This window comes from Microtus pennsylvanicus, chromosome 3 (assembly GCF_037038515.1).
Source record: "Microtus pennsylvanicus isolate mMicPen1 chromosome 3, mMicPen1.hap1, whole genome shotgun sequence".
Lineage (NCBI taxonomy): Eukaryota > Metazoa > Chordata > Mammalia > Rodentia > Cricetidae > Microtus > Microtus pennsylvanicus.
In genome coordinates this window covers 115,839,905-115,860,346 of record NC_134581.1, presented here as the reverse complement: position 1 = coordinate 115,860,346, position 20,442 = coordinate 115,839,905, and the positions used below count along the sequence as shown (strand labels likewise).

Sequence of the window (20,442 nt, the reverse complement as noted above, 5' to 3'; positions counted from 1 at the left end):
AGTTAAATATTATTCCCGGAAATCAATATGGAATAATGCTTCTATCTCCCCAGAAACAGCAATATTCATGCCTGTTGTCCTTCTTTCTCCCGTGAGCTCCATTATCAAGTAGTGCTTAGTTAAAAGGTAGGAGACTGTGTGTATATGTTAGACAAGACTGAGAGCAATTCTTTTCCTGGTTTGGTGACATAGAAGTAGTTAGAAACTTAATAGACCACTATAAAATGAAGGGTTTGAAAAATTAAAATTACTGTCACTTATACTTTGCACTTTTATCCATAAACCCTAGCATAATTCTAAACAATTACAAAATAATATAAATTATAGCCATCTTAAACAATTATAGGCTTTCATTTTCATAACAATTTTAGACCAATGAATCTTGAACAGCACAGTTTCTGCTTTCAGGAATATTTTCCTTAGTGTGGCACATTTGCAAATCTGATCATCCAGAATCACTCTGTATTGCTGATGGAGAACTGTCAGTTACACTACCATTTGCTCTGTCTGGTTCTATTCACGTGGCTGGTGTATGATGTCATATGTCTACGTCTAAAATATTATATATACATGTAGCTTCAGTGCCGTAAAAAGCCCATGTCTTACCAATTTATTCCATCTCTTTTCTCTCTAAACCCTCAGTAATTACTGCTTTTTTTTTAAATATTGATGTGAGCATTGTTTTGTTTCGGTATGGTTTTGGGTTTTTTTGAGATAGGGTTTCTCTGTGTTGCTTTGGAGCATGTCCTGAAACTAGATTTTGTAGACCACGCTGGCCTCAATCTCACAGAGATCCTACTGCCTCTGCCTCCTGAGAGCTGGGATTAGAGATTGCACGATCACCACCTGGAGGCTTAATTATCTTTAGTCACAGTCCATTGAAGGAAGTAAAGCATAGGAACTCAAATCTGATGGATCCTGGAGGCAGGAACTGATAGAGAGCACACAGAGGAGGGCTGCTTGCTGGCATGCTCCCTCGGTCTTCTTCAGGTTGCTTTCTTATAGAGCTCCGGAAAAAATTCCCAGGGTTCACGCCAGGGCTGGCCCTTCCCAGCCAATTAAGCTGCTAATTAAGAACATGCCTAACAGGTTTCCTTAGAACTGGATCTTATGAGGCATTTTCTCAATTAAAAGTCCCTCTCACCAAAAGCATCTGGCTCGTCAAATGGACTTAAAAGTAAAGAGGACACAGTGGCGGGATTCTCATTGTTCATGGAGATATCATACTTGGATGATATCTTTAATGAAATATAATATTCAGCATCATCTACACTTCCATGATATCATAATATCTTCTTTGGTGAAGTGTCTCCTCAGATTTTCTGGTTAATAACTACATGGTTTTCTTGTTTAAGAAACTTACCAGTTTTTCTCTCAGTCTTTAAATACCTTCAACCATTTTCTCTTGTTTAGTGATCTGCCTTCCATTGTCTTTGTGATTTTTTTAAGAGCAATTGTTTGAATTCTAATAATGCCCAACTCATTCGCTTCCTTTGTTGTTACATGTAGTGTCTGAAAAATATTCCATCATGATTGGCTTAGGAAGAAGGCTAGACTCTGGTGGTGAAATATTGACTTGTTGGTTGTGTATTCTGAGTGAGGAATCTAGATAAGTACTCATTCTGCAGGAAATCCTTCCAAATAGCATGCCTTTAGCAGTTTTGCAGTTCCATAGAGTATAAAGAGGATAAATAGTTACTAGTAATTTAATTTGCACAAGATTAAGAATGATGCCTTCACTTGGAGTGCCTCTGCTGTATCAAGATGGGAAATGAGTTCTAACAAGCTTTGATGCCTCCAAGGAGATACTTCCTCTTTCTCAAAACGTAACCTAGGACAGTATGATGAATGATGGAAAAGACTTGCTCAAACCGACAACCATCCTTGAGCAGGCAGAAAGCAGTTTCTTCTACCCATCCTTCACTAATCTTAAATCTAGTTGTATGTTTCCCTTCAAAAATGCATCCTGTCTCTACTGGCACCAGCTGATCTTAGTTCCACCATCTTCCATCAGGGGGTTTGCAAAAGTTCTTAAAATCATCCATTTCAGCATTTTCTTTGACACCGTATACGTTCCTCATTGTGAATCAAGTCATTTATTTATGGCAGAAGACCAACATCAAGAGTCATTCATAACACTCCATTTGTTCTTCCTCCACTCAAAGCAGCAAATACGATGTAAAGGGAGAGGGCATTGCTGAAAAGATAATATTTAAAAATCATGAAGCAAAAATGATTTTAATGCTACATAAAAGGTTCTGTCAATAGTTCATGCTAGAGATTTGTTCTGAAAGTTAAACATTCACCTCATTTATGAGAATAATTAATAAAATTAATTCCAAAGCCTTTTACCACTTGCAGCTTCCTGGATCACTCCTTGCTTCCCAACTTTTCTCTGCTCTTTTGTATAGAATGAATAATATTTATCAACATATTAAAATGTAAATAAGGCCTCGACTATGTATTATAAAGGAAAAGGAAGCTCATTTTTAGATGTATGGGGTATACAGAATCCACAACAATGGATGCTCAGGGTATTGAGGAAAATGCTCCTCAGAGCATTTTCTTCTTTCTCACAGGAAAGGTTCCTTTAAATTCATGCAAATTGTCACATTTTTGTGAGGTATGTATTAATATTCACCTCCATGTATTGTCGGTGGGATGAAATAAGGTTTATTCACTATTTGTCACACTCACAATGCCCAAGTAAGGTCATTATTATTATGACATGTGCAATGATTATAAACAAGTTAGTTATATATAATCAGAATGTTACCTTTTCTATTAGAAAGTACATCATAAAAAGTTTTTTATGTTGAGAAATAAATCTGAAAAAGAAAGATAAATTTTAGTCCACTATTAGCAATGGCATGCAGTTTAATGGCATATTTTGGCTACATCACTATCATTGTAGATTGCAGCTCTGACAATCACCTCTGATGACTCTACAGCAAGCTATATTCCGTTGAACATCCTAGCACTTTTTATATTAAAGATTTTACTTTAGGTAATCTTATGTGGAGAATATTACTGATTGAAAGGATTTGAAACCTTTGAACCCTATAGTATTCATCTGTTAATTTTAAACTGTAGCTGCATTCTGTACCATAAAATTATATAAACAAGTTTCATATATGTTGTATTTGATAGAAATTATGAGGAAATTATATGTATACATATATATGTATATATATATATATATATGAGTTGAGTTAAATGAATCAAAAATAGTAATTTGCCTCATCAACTTATATTAATGTTAGACCAGGGTGAAGCTAATAATGTCTAGATAACATTTTCATTTACTCCTGGTTCCATTTAAATTCACAAAATGTGTAAATCTTTGTTGTAAGTAGCTATTTTAGTTACTTTTTTTTTTTAAACGGAAAAGGCTCAGTTAAATAGAGCAGAATATCAGATACCACAATAACTGGGCCTTTGTTAACAAAATTAAAACTTGCTTCATGCTGAGTTTGTTTTCACAGATCTACGGATAAAGATATTATTTGATTGGCTAATTACAGTGATATACTTTTTCAATGATGGAAATAAAAAGGAAATTGGTATTTTTGCTTCAGCTCAAAGCTCCTGCACCTGTTTGATCACTTAGAAAACTGGTTGATCTGTCATCCTAGCTTCCACTCCCCGTCCTACGCAGATCTTCTCCCTAATAGCCTTGGCACATGAATGCCCCCTTGATGATAATGAAATAGCTGGTGTAATGAACAATGTCTATAAAGACACTAAAAATGAATGAATTCTATTGCTCTATAATACAGTCATTTTCATTGATAATTTTGAACTAAAAAGGTGAAAAAAATTACAGTAGTTTAAATTACACCCAAGAAGCCACACTGATCATTGTTTTTTCCAACTTTCAGTATAAAGAACGTAACTCCAAAAGTTGGAGACCCTGAGACCAGGAGAGCAATTCGCCGTGCCTTTGATGTGTGGCAGAATGTAACTCCATTAACATTTGAAGAAGTTCCCTATAGTGAACTAGAAAATGGCAAACGTGATGTGGATATAACCATCATTTTTGCATCTGGTTTTCATGGAGACAGTTCCCCCTTTGATGGGGAGGGAGGATTTTTGGCACATGCCTATTTCCCGGGACCAGGAATTGGAGGAGATACTCATTTTGATTCTGATGAGCCGTGGACACTGGGAAATCCCAATCACGATGGTAAGTGCATCATTTCTTTCAGAGTTTAATGATCTCCATTTAATTTTAAGATGCTCAAATAATTTTTAATTAATAAAATTAAGGCAGAGAGACTATATATTACTTGCAAAATATAAAAGTGTTTAAGGCTTTTTTAGATTGGGAAAATAATTGATCAAAATCACTACTTTGTTTAGTTATGTATGTTTTCTTTGAAGAATAGATATAAGTGTAAACACAAAATTGCATTGCTTTTGCAAATCATTGCTTTTTAAAATGATTTATAGTTTGTCCTTAAAGTCCTGAGATATTCATCATATACACCTTATGTCATTTTTCCTTGTGAAATATACTCTAGCATACATAGTATGCTACAGTGTGTATTTTGTATTATCTTCAGTCCTAGTATCACAATTACACTTCTTGTTTATAATTCTTCTCCTTCTCTTTTGTCTTTCATCTATTTAATTGGGTTACGACGTGACAATATAATTAATTATCTTAATACCATCTATATTGTCTCACAAGCAAATTTCTTGCAATTTTTAAAAACGTATCTGTCCATTGTCTAATTGCCATCATTATGTTCTGATGGCTAACAGCAGCGTAACAGCTAGAAAATCCAATCCAAGATTGAGTTCTCCTTGTACACAAATGTACATTTTCAGACCAAAGAGTCTGATGATGCTTTAGTGTTCAAATTCTTCATTCTTACAATTCAACCCTGAATAATTTTCCTTCCTTGCTCTTGTAAATGGTGCTCTACTACACGGTGTATTGCTTTTATGGCAACTAATCAGCTAATAAAACTCTTAATTCTCTTTGATGAGTTAATGTTAGTCATAGAATTAAGTTTTGTTAGTTCATGAGAACATTTAGTAGATGGATTTTGTTAATCACCTTGCTCTTTTTATGATACACAGAGGTTAGTAAAGTCATGAATAGTGTAAATTTGCTAGGGCTAAATTTAAAACTAATCATCAGTTTCAAAGGACAAATCAATCTTAACTTTACCAAAATAAAATATGTGATACTTTCAAGTTAATAGTTCTGTATTTTATAGTATTAAATTAGTCTTACCTTATTAGTATGTTTTCTGAAGCTAATGAGAGAAAGTCATAGAATTTTTATGGAGGAATGGAAAGTCAAAGTTTTAGAGTCAAACATATTTATATTTAAATGTTGGTTAACTGATCATTATCTCAAATAGCCTGCAACAAATTTGTTTCAATTTGTATTGTAAAATTCATGTTGTAAGCTCTGAACACTGGAAGTCAAAATGTTTTCAATATATACTGTGTGTAGAATACGTTTTACTTATTTATAACACTTCATTTCTAATACTGAAACATTGGCAGTCACAGTTGAATGTTACCCGTTGCATTCATTTAGTTTGTGTCCTCAAATTTAAATTATGTAAATATTGCATAAGGATTATGTCTTTCAAGCTGTCTATATTTTCTCTTAAATTACTGAGATCCTCAATAAAAATAGCACTTAGCTTTAGGTTTCTGCTCTACTAGGTAGCAGGCAGAAAATTTATAAATAAATAAGTTTACTGACAAAAAAAATGAGGATTTGATTATACAGGAAAGAAAAATGTTTACACTAATCTGACTGGGACCAGTACTATAAATGCTTATGTGTTTCATTTGATTTAAAAAGTTTTCCAAGGAATGTGTCAGTGGAAAAAAAAATCTCAAATATACCATGACCTAATACTTGTAGCTAGGTCAAGACATGTTTGACCAGATGTTTTCAAGAATACAATCTATTTTTCTTAATTTGTACTGTGGATTGTAACTTAATGTATAATCATAATATTCTTGTGATGTAAAGCTCCAGCTGTAATCTTAAGAAATATAATTATTTGATATCTGGTCATAAATTTTGAGAAAACAAATATCTCTACCAGTCAATTAAGACTCTTCTTGCTCTGGGAAGAATCCTAAAGGAAAAATTCTGCAAAATAACAGTGTTTCAGAATTGCTAGGGATTAAGGACATGTTAATTGACATCTGAAAATATAATTCCATAACGATTTACTGCTTAATTAAAATTCAGAATCTTAAGCAGCAAGAGCTAGCAGCTAGATGGTGTCAGTCTGAAGTATTGATCGTTTCTTATAAGAGCAGCCTCCAACTTTGCTCGTGGTATTAATAGATGTGAAAAGCATTCATACAGTTTACATCCTAGTTTCTAGAAGCCAACAAAGTTGTCATTTTGTAGCACAGATTAACAAAAGGCACAATTCCGACATCCCTATTGATAAACTTTGCTTTTCCTTTAATTTGGTCCTGAACTGCCCTGGCTTGTTTACCTGGTTGTTTTTCTCCCTTTCACTCACAGCTCTTGAGCAGCTAAAAAACACTGCTGCCTGGTTTTGCAGCAAAAATATGCAAATGAAAGAGCCTCTTGATAAGTGCCTTGCTCATTTTGCACAGCATATTACCCCTCTAATGAAAGCAATTTGAATTCTGTCTACCTGAAAAGAGATAAAGACTGTCACAGACTATCAGTAACCACAGATTATTGTTGCCTACTCTTTGACCAATTTGCTTATTGTCATGATGCCTTTTAAAGCTCAAGCTAATTATCACTAATGGAATTATACCATAATTTTATGAAAACATTTACATATGAATACATCTTGAATAAAACATGCTGTCATTTTTAAATTTATATTGAGTTTTCATTCGTGAAAAAGTTGAGTATGAACATAGTAATTCTAAACTGAAAATATTTAACTCGGCAATATTTTTAAAAGCATTTATTGCCTTGGTGTAAGTGAGAAAATTTAACTCTAGCAGAATGTTAAAATATATTCTGAGTAATAACAACTTATTCTTTTCTAAGATATAAAAGAATAATAATAAATGTTTAGGTAGAATTGCCCACCTTAAAAAAAAGTATCACACCAGTTGCTTTTGTATAAGTAGGTGTCTAACACAATAAGATTTCCAATCAGTCACCTACGAGAAAAAAAATAACCATGCCTATAAAATGATATATAAGTATATTCAAAAAATTATCCTGAAACAGGAAGAATTTCATTATGATCTATGTTATAATACTGTTAACATGAAAGTATGTTTCAAGGGTGAAGGATGAAATACTTGTCTGACATTAAGAAACCCTGAGATGATGTCCATCACTGTGTGTGTATGAATGTAGGGGTGTGTGTTGCAGTAACAGATTGTTGTTTCTGAGTTCACTGTCTAGTGTAAAGAGACATGCATAAGGCGATCACCACTGTCTAACAAATAGGGAGTGGAAGTGATATAATAATTTCACTGAAAACGTTATAAGTATATTGTTATTAAATATGAAATGAGTAACTTTACCTTAGACCTTAACTTTCATGAGTTTACCTTCTCTTATGAGAATATCTATGTGGGTGTCTCGATATTGATCTTCATATTGACCACAGAGGGTCATTGAAAAATGGTATAATGGGTCACAGAGACATATGTTTCTTGCCAGAGGCAAACCAGAGCTAAATCTTCTTGTGCTACACCAGTCTTTCTGTTCCCCCTGCAGCTATTGCTGCTACATATGGTTTCTCGGGAGACTGCATGTTTTTCTATGCTGATTTTTGATGAAGAAAAGTGTCAGGTGACAAGAGAGTACTTTTGAAGATGTTTATCAGTCAGTCCACAGTCTGAGCGATTATTATTTATGTTGCCTGTCCTTAGGTTTCTGTTTATTGGAAAAAGAATTGTTTGACTATATGCTAAATTACCTAAATGAATCCTAACACAGGAATAGTTACTGAACTTACTGAGATGCAAAATTCTTGAAATAACTTACTGCCACATACATTTTAAACATGATTTTAGTAAAACATGACGAGTCTATCTTTAAAGTAATTAGGCATCATATTCAAGAAGGACGTTATTTCTTTATTTACTAGAGTGGCTTCTTCATTCCTAGAATATTATTCATTTTATTATGTTTACTTCATTTTACTAGATCCAATACAAAGTTAAACAAATGTTTGTTGTAGGAAGGCCGCTTGTTTGTTCCTGGCTTCCCAGAACGAAAATAATCAATCACGCAGAATCTGTATTAATTACAACACTGCTCGGCCTATTAGCTTATGCATATTTCTAGCTCACTCTTACTTCCTAAATTAACCCATTTCTATTATTTTATAATTTACCATGAGGCTCATGGCCTACCAGAAATTTTGCATCTTTCTGACCCCGCCTTTTTTCTTCCAGCAGTCTAATTTTCCCAGCCTAGCTCTACTTTGCTCTATCAAAGGCCAAGCCAGTTTCTTTATTAATTAACTAATAAAAGCAACACATGTACAGAAGGACTTTCCACAGCAAACGTTAGTTTTTAAAAACAATTAAATTCTGTTGCATTATATGATTATCATGTGGTATTAAATTATTTTTTATATTTAGATCTTCATAACCTTCAGAATAGCATATAAATTGAAACGATTATATTTGAGAAGTTTTCATTCCTGTCAAAGTTAATAAGGTATAGGAATGGTTCTCCTTATTTCACATACACACACACACACACACACACACACACACACACACACACATACACACAAACAAATACACTGAAGCTTATACTGTATGAGGTTTCCATCTGACTTCTTGAAGGTCTTTCATATTATTTATCGTTTTCCCATATGCTTTTCTCTACTACTTCCTCTTTGGTTATCTTTCCATCTATTGCTATGACCTAAATTATTCCTATAATAATAATTTATAAAAGCCTTCATTTGTTTTAGCTTTTCTTTTGAGCTCCAAATCCAGATTCTACTTTACTGCCCCCATGGGGTTCTCAGAGTATAATTTAAAAAGAAAACTTATGCCGGGGCTGGTGGCGCACGCCTTTAATCCCAGCACTCGGGAGGCAGAGGCAGGCGGATATCTGTGAGTTCGAGGCCAGCCTGGTCTACAAGAGCTAGTTCCAGGACAGGAACCAAAAGCTACGGAGAAACCCTGTCTCAAAAAATCAAAAAAAAAAAAAAAAAAAAAAAAGAAAGAAAGAAAGAAAGAAAACTTATTTTCATGGTCTTTATTTTTTAACCCTTTTCACAATTAATTGGTCTTATAGCTACCCTTCTGTCTTTGCTAGTTTGTACATTTGTCACCCATGGCATTCTGCAATTGGTCTATTTCTTAATTTGATATATTTATTAGGTTGTCTCTGGTCAGCCTGCTACTAATTTCAAATGAGGAGACTCAGTCCCCCCTCAAAGTCATGAGAAATGATTTGTTTCCTTATCTGAGACCTCACTGGTTCATATAAGTCTTTATCTTAGGAGGTGCCATTGTTTCATAACTTTCTTGCACCTCTTTGTTCTGAGAACTGTAGACTGATCCTGGCGCTTAACTGACTGAGGACATTGTGCGGCTTTATAATGATGGGGTTAGCATCTCTGTTTGAGCTCTTCGTGCTTTTTTTCCTGTTTATAACTCTGCTGTGTCAGACTGAGCTCATTGATAATCAGGGCTGTGTGTGGAATCTGATTCTCAGTAGACTTTTGTTTGATGAATAAATGCATGTAGTGGAATTCAGTTGATTGAAATGCACTTTGATTAGAAACTTGTAAAGGACAATAAAGATTAATAAAAGAACTTTAAAAGGACTCAAAGGAAGAGAGACTTGTATAAAGAATCAGTGAAATCATGGTGAGATAAGCTGTACACTCATTGTTGAAAAGAAAAACCTGTATTTCTTTTTATGATAGAAAAGAGCTTATTTTGGGAAAATTCTATTCATATAATCATCCAGATATGAGCAGACTAAAGATTAACACATAATAAAGCTGTCAATATTAATATTTCATGACAAGTCATCAGAATAAGCCTACATGCATTATCAGCATTAGATCTAGATATTTATAATGTGGGTGATAAAAGTATTTAGAGGATGACATATTTAGCCAGAAAATTTAGTATAATGAAAAGAAGGGTGGGTGCCAAGAATAGTTCTATGACATACATTACTTCAGAAATAGGAATATTGTCTTTGGAAAGAACAATGTCTGAGTAATTATTAGAATCTGTTAAGATATAGAGGAGATGATTGAATAGTTTGTTTAGATTGTTAGAGTCTTCAATAGTTTGCTGTCTTCTATGGGCATTTTGATTTCAAAACTTCTAAAGATTCAAAGTTATAATGCACGAGAGAGAGAGAGAGAGAGAGAGAGAGAGAGAGAGAGAGAGAGAGAGGAGAAAGCATGTAATATCTGTGTCACTCTCGGTCTGTATTAATGAACTCAGAATAGTTATTTACAACTCAGACTCCTTACCTGTGGGTTTCATAAATTCTATTCCTTTATAGCTCAGTAGCACTGGATTGTGCATATGTACTATATTTTTGTTTTCCATTCATCACATGATCAACACTTTTAATTTCCTGACTATTGTGAATAGAACAACAGTGAATATGAATGCCAAATATCTCCAAAGTAGACTATAGAGTCCTTTGGGAATATAGTGATTGGTATTGCTGGATTGTATGATATATCTGCTTCTCGGTTTGGGGAGAACTTCAGTAATGATTTGCATAAAGGTTTCACCAGTTTGCACTCCCACCAGCAGTGAATAACTGTTCCATTTTTCCCCTATCCATGCCAGCATTATTTTTAGAACTACTTCAAAATTTATTTAATTCTTAAAAAGTGGATATTCAGCTCTTATACTTTCCCCTATATTGAACTGAGCAAAATTATACTTGGTACTGGAAAATTAGCCATCTTCCCTAAGAATAGTGTATCATCTTTCTTATAGAACAAATGTCAAGAGAGCTGCATCTTTGAATTGTAACTGCAATTAGTGTGGAAACCTAGTGTCTTCATAAAACAAGAACAACAACAACAACAAAAAACTTCTCCATTAATACTCCACTCGATGTTATTGATAGCCAATTAACCATTCTCAGAGATGGCCACCAGTGAGCAAACCTTCGTCATGGCACCCTGACTCACTGTACACTGGATAACATCGTTCCTCTCTAAAGAAAATAAAGGAGACAATAGGAAATCACTCCACAAAAAAAACCCACAAATGACAATTTCCAACTTAGGCAATCTTTTTCTTATCAATCACTGTGGAAGTAGTCATATGTCATGTTAAAGGTTGCCTAGGCAACATATGAAATGAATGAGCCAGGTGAGAGCTTCTCCAGGAACAAGTCTTATCAGAAGCTTGAATGGGGCTTAATGTACCTACTCAATTATTTTGATAACTCTGCCCCACAGATATCACTAAACTGTCCATAGATTATTAATATAGGCAGCACAAAGCTTCCCTCACATTCCTAATCCTTGAAATTATGAAATAATGACATTTCAGTTAAACTGACTTCATATTTAGAAATAAATCCATTACCATTGTACTTATTTTTTGTATCCAAAAAATGAATAAAAACTTATACCTAAAATATTTCCCACCTTCTCAAGCACAGAAACTCAATTCCATCACAAACAAAATCTGTTATTTTCCACATAAATATCAGTTCACATGATTTAGTAACACACACACACACAGACACAGACAAACACCCTGTTTCTCTCCAGCTGAGGTAGCTCCTGGTAAGTAGCATTTTGCTATCAAGTTAACTAAGAAAACAAAACAGGGAAAGGACAGAATGAACATTTTAAAATATGCAAGGGTGTTTCAGAGGGAAATTCTCCCTCTGTGAAATACAGATGTCTCAAAAGCACCAGCATGTCGTTACATAATGAATAGATGTAGTTCACTTTTTCTTCTTTAAAAGGGACTGGGCCATCTTTGATCACCCAACAGATACTAAAACATAACTATAGACCTACAGGGCTACATGTATAATAGTATTACTATATTAATACATGTGTAAACATGAAGAAACAGACAACAATTAGTATTTTGTTTTAGAACTGTTTAGAAGTAAGTTATATGTTCAGAGATACTAGAAGGTAGGTTGGAGAGCAGAATTTGGACTAGACTATGGGTAATTTTAGTGGCTTTTTAAAATTGGTAAGAAACACTCTGAAGGTTTTGTACAAATGTCTATGTTAATGAATAAGCTGCTTTGTCAGCTGTCCCTCCAATACGGGCTGCAGATATTGTCTGTAATCAGTTACCCAGAGACACCTGTCCACTAACCGGGCTGCATTCTTGGTAGGGATGCTGTAGAACACACACTTTTTCTCTGAGTTATGGAAACCAATGATCCACGAGCAAGTAGTAAAGAAAGTGCTACTACATTTAGCATCAGCAGATTTTCCTTCTTCATGTGGTTACATTTATGCCTTCATGTTGAGTTTATATGATAGACTTTACCCTACTTTCTGTGTTCTGTTTACTATCTCTAATAAATTGAGTCATGTACAAAAAAAAATCTGTGTTTTCAAAGACACCAGGGTGGACAAAAACATCTCTATATATTATTTTCCAGCTTGAGTTATTTACTCTAAACTTTTATTCCTTTGAGTATTGTACATGGGTAAACACAGCTACATGAAGAGATATTGTGAGAACTCATTTCTGCGGCACAGGGAGAAACCCATACATGCTAATTTTTATTCCTTTTATTCCAAATGAGAAAACTGCTTCCCAACATTAGGTTTCTTGAAATTAAGGGATTGGTAAGGTGAAGAGAAACCATTAGATCCTAGCATCCATGACTTTTGTGTCTTAGTCAGTACTTTTCATATGGTTTTAATCTATTAGGTTGTAGGAGAAAATGCCCAAGTTTACAGTAAAGTTATTATATTAGAGAGATATTTTAATAAAGTCTGTGAAAATCATGAAAGAGATGCTTCATTCATTATTTAAAAATCACATGAACATCACACGAGAATTGACAACATATATAGATATAGATATACATATATCTATATACACACATATATATAGACATTTAAATTATACTTTCCTTCCAAGTCATGAATCCTAGAAAGTAAACATTATTCAGAACATTTGAAATTCTTAACTGTTCTGCCAACAGAATATTCTGCCAAATCCCAAGCTACAATTTTGGCTTTTCATGTTTGTTTATTTAGGAACGAGCAAGGTATTTTGTTATTTTATTCGGAGTCTTAGGTACATAATATGTTGTATAAATCACAACTTAAAGTTTAAGTACATCTATTATTTTATAAAGAAATCTTTCATTTCCATTTTTATCCTGCTGTTTCAGTTTTAATGTTCTAAAGACAGATAAGGAAGGCATTTAGTGACACCACATCCTATTCCAAGATCCAGAAATAGTGTGCAAAATTTTCTTAGTGAATACCAGGCCTAGCATAAAACTTATGGTTTTATTCATATGTTCCACTTATATATTTAAAGTCTATCACTTTACTAAAATACTTTTGATGAACTGCTCCATCTGACCCCATTAACCCTAACTAGACAAATTATCCAATTTGTGATCTTGAATTCTACCTTTTTTATTCATACATGAATGATAATTTGTTGATCAAACTTTCATGTTTCAACTTTGGAACACAAATTTTAGCTTAAATTATTATTCTATAAAAAGAATTGTACAATGGCGAACTCTTGCCACAAAGGTCTTGAGCTATTGATTACCAGATCTACGTAATCATTATATAGACTAGTCCAGTAAAATATGTTGAATTTTTTCTGTAGTTAAAAATAGTATGATGGAAAGATGCACAAGAAAACATAAAAACAAAAATATTATATGTGTGTGTGTGTGTGTGTGTGTGTGTGTGTGTGTGTGTGTGTGAGAGAGAGAGAGAGAGAGAGAGAGAGAGAGAGAGAGAAAGTGGGAGATAGAAAGACAGAAGTAAACCCACTTTGAAAATGTATAATTACACTAAACTGTTCAGCTCAAAATTGTTTTGTATTTCATGTAAACATTTGGTCTATACAAAGTAACTTTTTGAAAAGAAAACCAGCAATCGTAGGTAATGAGAAAAACACTTGTCCTTCAGAACAACCACAAAAAAAAGTATGAAAAGACTCCTCCAAATTACTACTGAAACCCTACATTAAAAAAATGAAATATCTACCTTTTTATTTTCTTTTGAGAAACTCTTCAGCTTGAGGAAAAGGCTCACCATCAGGAGGTTGGGACAAGGCACAATGAAGGAAGGATGTTCTCTATTATGCACGTGTTGGATAGCTGTATTACTGTTTGCTTAATGGCTCTCTATAAAAACACCTGAGCATAGGACATAGTTTTTTTCTTAAGTAATGAAATTTCCACCCCTAAGCATTAAGTCTATGATATGTGGTGGTGCTGAACTAGATAAGTCAGTATATGGGAAACAATAACATGTTAATTCTTCTTTGTTACACTCTTCACACTGAAGTTTATACACTCTTTTGTGAGGGCATAAGTATCTCAGGAACTCGCCATTTTGACCCACGCTTCCTTGAATTTTACTTTTTCTTTATGAAACAGAGCATACCAGAAAGTTTCCAGAGTGTAGGTGAGTACACAGGAACCACACCATCCTATCTCTGTGTGTCTTTCTTTTATATATCAGTATTATTTCCTCATGATGTATGGTCATAGATCAATCAATATTCTTAGGTGATCTGTGTTTGCTGATTAACACTTCATAATGGGATTTCCACTCTTTCAGAGAAGAGGAAAGGGACTCATTCCATATCCTCACATGTCACAGAGGTGAGGCTCTGGTCTTTGAGAAAGAAATTAAGTGGGAAGAAAATGAGGAAAGGCTTACATGTTATCAACTAACCATGCATGGACACTGTGTCTTTAGTTCTCCTTAGCTGTGATTATCTCCATGAGACATGGACAAGATAGAGTCCGTTAATGTTCCCCTGTAGAAGATGAGGAGCCACTACAAGTCCCACTCCTCCCTAAGGACATGTAATTGGTTCACAGTTTGTGGGGTGGAAGACCTTTTCTCTATATGGTGCCCATTCTTTTCTAAACAACACTTAAACCATACTCCTGTGAGTAACCCTAATTAGACATAGCGAGAGTAATTGTTTTGTTGCTGTCTGACTCTCTGTCCTTAGTTTTCTCAGTCCCCTCTCTGTTGTCAAAGGTCATTACTGGATGTCTACAAAACGTTGAAAGAGTGGGGCTAGACTAAGACTTTTTATCAAATTTCTAATTTTCTAAGATTTCTAGTTTTCTAATTATTTGAAGTAAATGCTCCCAGAAAAAAAAGGAAATTTACAGTATACCATTGGAAAGAAATTTATCTATAAAGGTAACAAAAACTAAGGAGGCAGAGAAGTAAGAATATCTTAGTATTAAATCATATATAAACCATAAAAATCCATCTCAGCTGTACTTCCACAACAGCAGTTTCTTCACTGTCAGACCAGAAAGTTCTCCTCGGTGTAAAATAAAACAAGTTGTGAGTGCTTGAACTCTCAAGCTAAGGTAACAGTTATTTTGTGAACATAAGCATTATTTTGCCAGGGACTCTTCTAATATTCGGGCAGTCCCAATCTCCAACTTTAAGAAGGTTTTGCAGGGCAAGCTGTAGGAGGTAAGTATTTTTCCATGCATGTACATAACACTTCCTCTTTCCTATGCGATTTGATCAGCACAGGATAGCCTTAGTATATATCAGACCCATATCACTGTAATTACAGTAATCCTTTCTTTTGTGTGAAAAGCTCATGGGGTCAAGAAAGAGGTACTTAATATAACAAAGTATATGTGAGAACTGATTTTCTATTTATAGATATAAGCAAGTGAATAAAACAGCTTATAGCCTACTTTCTGTCATTTCCTTATCTCCAGCCATAATTCAGTTAAGCATAAATTGGTGCAGAAATGCCAATTTAAGATACTATGTGAAAATAATGTGATATATTCATTTTTGTTTTTGTTTTTGTGTTCTGAGACAGGGTTTCTCTGTAGCTTTGGAGCCTATCCTGGAATTAGCTCTTGTAGACCAGGCTGGGCTGTCCTCAAACTCATAAAGATCTGTTTTTCCCTCCTGAGTGCTGGGATTAAAGGTGTGTGTGCACTACTGCTGCCTGAATGAAATATTCATTTCTTAAATGGGAAGAATTTTCCAATTATCACTATATCATAATTCTATAATTCTTCAAATGACTTTCAAAAAGCAAGTATGTTTATTTTTGAAAAGTTATTGAAAAATCTAAGTGACATTTTTTGTTTGTTGGCAATAACAAGTGTAAAATGAGACAAATCTACATGGAGTTTGGTTAATAAGGAGTTATCGGTAAGTCATTTTAAATGTGAAAGTTTTTAAGATGTTTTCATTATTCTGTCACTTAATAATTTTTGCTTTTATTGTTCCCTTCCTCATTTCAGTCCTTATTCCCTAAGAATTTTGACTTACTGAGTCAAAATTTGATCTTCGAGAATCTTATACATGTATGCAACACATTTTGATACCATTCAGTCCCTATATGTGCTTGGGTATGGAACCATCCAGTGTAGCATAGGAAACTTCCTAGAGATCACACCTTTGAAGAAAACTGACTCTCTTTTAGAAGCTGTGAGTTTCTAATGCCTTCCTTTTTTTTTTTTTAGCTGCATAAACTCTCTAACCATACTCTTATACTAAGGTTAAATTACAATGCAGTATTATCATTTGACTCTCAGATATTTTCTCAATATTTATATGATCTGAGAAGTAGTGCTGAAATTTCTTTTTCATCTCAAAAGCTAAATGTTTGGGCCTGAAGAGAGTCTCAGAGATTCAGATGAGTGGTTGCTTTCCCGAGGTTCAAGTTTTTGTTACCACATAACAGCTCACAACTATCTAAAACTGCAGCTTTCGAGGATCCAGTGCCCTCATTTGACATCTGTGGCACTGCACACGTGTGCTGCATAGACACGCTTCCAGGTGAAACATTTATGCCTGTAAATGGAGACTGCTTCTTCTTTTCCCAACCACCCAAACACAAATAATCACACAAAAACATTTATTAATTATAACACTGTTTGGCCGATGGCTCAGGCATATTTCTAGCTAGCTCTTACATCTTAAATTAACTCATATTTATTAGTCTATGTATTGCCATATAGCTGTGGCATTACCTCATTGTTCTCCATGTCTTGTTTCTTTGGTGGCCGATTGATGTCTGATTGACTCCATCTACTCTGCATATCTATCTCTTCAGATTTCCTGCCTGGCTTTACTCTGCTAAGCCATTGGCCAAAGCAGCTTCTTTGTTAACCAATGGTAATACAATATATTCATAGCATACAGAGGGGAATCCCACATCACATACCCATAAAATAATGTGTGCTTTAAAAAGTTACACTTTTTGACTATTATCAGGCGATGAAAGGAGACAGAGACAGAGGAGCACGGGACAGAAATCTCAAGGTCCAAATCAGGAGCAGAAGGAGACGGAGCACGAGCAAGGAACTCAGGACCGGAGGGGTGCACCCACACACTGAGACAATGGGGATGTTCTATCGGGAACTCACCAAGGCCAGCTGGCCTGGGTCTGAAAAAGCATGGGGATAAATCCGGACTGGCTGAACATAGAGGACAATGAGGAATACTGAGAACTCAAGAACAATCGCAGAGGGTTTTTGATCCTACTGCACGTACTGGCTTTGGGGGAGCCTAGGCAGTTTGGATGCTCACCTTAGGAGACCTGGATAGAGGTGGGCGGTTCTTGGGCTTCCCACAGGTCAGGGAACCCTGATTACTCTTCGAGCAGATGAGGGAGGGTGACTTGATCGGGGGAGGGGGAGGGAAATGGGAGGCGGTTGCGGGGAGGAGGCAGAAATCCTTAATAAATAAATAAATAAATAAATAAATAAATAAATAAAAAAGATAGCTAATCAGTAAAGTTGTTTGTTGCCAGGTCTGATAAAATGAGTTTAATCCTGAGATTTATGGGAATGAAAGAGAGAACTGACTACTCTAGCCTTTGAATGTGCATTGTAGCACTTGTGTGCACTTGCACACACACACACAAATAAATACATGTAACAAAAGGAAGTTAAAGAACTTCATGCCTGATTTGTCACTGGACCAAGTGAGGGACAAATAACTCTAATCATTGGATGCAACTGTGTTTAAGTGTCATGTGAGAATTTCCATAGATTCTCAGTTTCTCTGAGAGTTTAATGTGCTCAAAAGAAGTTCATACTCATTGAACTCAACTCTCAGGTTCTTAACTAAGAATAAAAGTCTTTGGCTAGGCATGAGAGTAGGTGCCGGGAATCCTAGCATTCAGAAAGAAGAGGCAGAAAGATTAATGCAAGTCTGAGACCAGTCTCCTTAACAAAGTGACTTCAAAGACAACTGAACTATATAGAAAGGTCCTAGATAAATAGATAGATAGATGATAGATAGATAGATAGATAGATAGATAGATAGATAGAATGATAGATAGGCAGATAGATGATAGATAGATAGATAGATAGATAGATAGATAGATAGATAGAATGATAAAAAATCTAAGGGGAGAACAAAAATCCTATCATGTTCTTTGGCATCTATGACACCCGTATTTTTGGGCACACATTATAAAAATCGTTCATGTATTATAATACGTTGCTTATTAATAGTTTGCTAATATGAATATATCTTTGTGTATGCTAGGTCATTAGTAGCTTTTAAACCATTTTATTTTGTGGTTGCTGTTTTGGAAGTTATAGCGCACATTAGCAGGATTGCTAATCAGATAATACTTTGTATTATTCAAGTAATGACATATAAAATAATGCAAATCAGTTCCTGGGAAGTAGCTTTTGTGAGTTATTATATGATTATGGTTGTCTGCATAGCTGTGAATATTGATTTTCTTTGTACTAGCCACAGAGAGGTAAGCAAGCCTTTATGATGGTCCTCGCCAATCAGAATAGGATGCCCTGGGGAAAACCAAGCACAAACAACCTGCCCATGAATAAATAAGATAGCACATTAACTGAGAATGTTCCTAGAAGCTTAACTAAACTCAGCTGAAGAGGATGAACACAACCTGTATTTATTTCAATACTGTGCTTCAATTAACCATGTCTTTCTTCTTTTCTAGCAAGATTTTCCTGAACTAAGACAATACAGAGCTAATTGACTACAAACTTCAAAGCCATACTGTAGCCTAAATGAATAATTAGCATATTTTAGCCTTTAGTATCCAAATGTTTTTATAAGATTTCCACTAAAGAAACCCAACTTAGACCTTCATTGCTCTAATTATATTGATTTACTTTACAATATTTATTTAACTTATTACTTTCAGTTTTATTATCTGTATAGGTTTTTAAAACTTTTTACTGATTTTTGGAAGATTTAATAGGTGGTGATTTGTTTACCTCGTATTTTAATGCTCAATGTTTGATTTTGCCTAATTAGTACATACTTGTAGCAGGTTTTGAAAAAAAAAGTCATTCAGATAGCACCTATGTTTTTAGGAAATGTTCTGAAATATTTTTTAAGTAAAACCCATACACTGATTCTTTATTCCTGTTAATGCATATGGGTTTCATTACTGTAGAAAAAAATCTCACTTCAGCCATACTTGTAGACTTAATGAAAAGAGAAAACAACATACCGGTACCTCCACCCCCTCTACTTTCACCTCCTCCTCCCCTCCTCCTTGTCCTCTTCCTCCTCCTCATCCTCCTACTTGTCCTATTCTTCTTCTTCCTTTATGAAATGAATAAGCTCTGTCGTATTTCCCCATTACCACAATGTGCTGCATCACTAAAGGCCCTGAATCAACCGAGTAGAGAACTCTGCACTGTCATGAATTATGTCAAAGTAGTGTAAAGCTTCACTAACAAAATTCATATGGTGAAGTTGTAGCTCCCAGTGTCTAAGTTGTAGCTAGAAACCCGGGAAAGTAGATGTCATTAGATGAGAAGTTGAGCACAGGATCAACTGTTGAGGTGAGTGTCTTTGATTGATAACATATTAAGCCTTTGTTTGCCTAGTTCCCCAAGCTGTGTTGTCTCAGAGAGAAGGTCACAGTGTGTAACCCAGGAGGAGTGAGTGTCCTTTCCACAACCAACCATGTCACCTTTTCATCTCAGATTTATCCCTTCACAATCTGTTAAAAAAATTAAAAAAAAAAAACAAGCGTCTAATTTTCAAACTGTCCACTTTCGAGCCTTTTGTCATAGTAGAGTAGGCAGTCTGAAACACATATTAAATCTGAATACAATTCAGCTTTAATTAAATGAAGGAAACAAATACTATTACTACAGAATTTTAGAGGGAGCTATTACATGCCAGCAGTATCCTCTGAGTAGGAGAAATGATAGTTTGGCTCTTTTTTTTTTCTTTTTGTAAGACCTGGGGGAAAAAAGTGAAATACACATTTTCAACATACCAAACTCATGATCGTGATGCTTGTCTGCAT

General features: G+C 34.7%; 1 protein-coding gene across 1 annotated transcript in view; it reads left to right on the top strand.

Moving 5' to 3' along the window:
* The window catches only part of Mmp16 (matrix metallopeptidase 16), a 184,758-nt gene that overhangs the window by 106,128 nt on the left and 58,188 nt on the right, over nucleotides 1-20,442 (top strand). Inside the window, exon 4 of the mRNA XM_075966915.1 lies at nucleotides 3,882-4,186. Within this exon, the coding sequence (XP_075823030.1) occupies nucleotides 3,882-4,186 (305 nt within the window). The remainder of the gene's footprint in view (nucleotides 1-3,881; nucleotides 4,187-20,442) is intronic.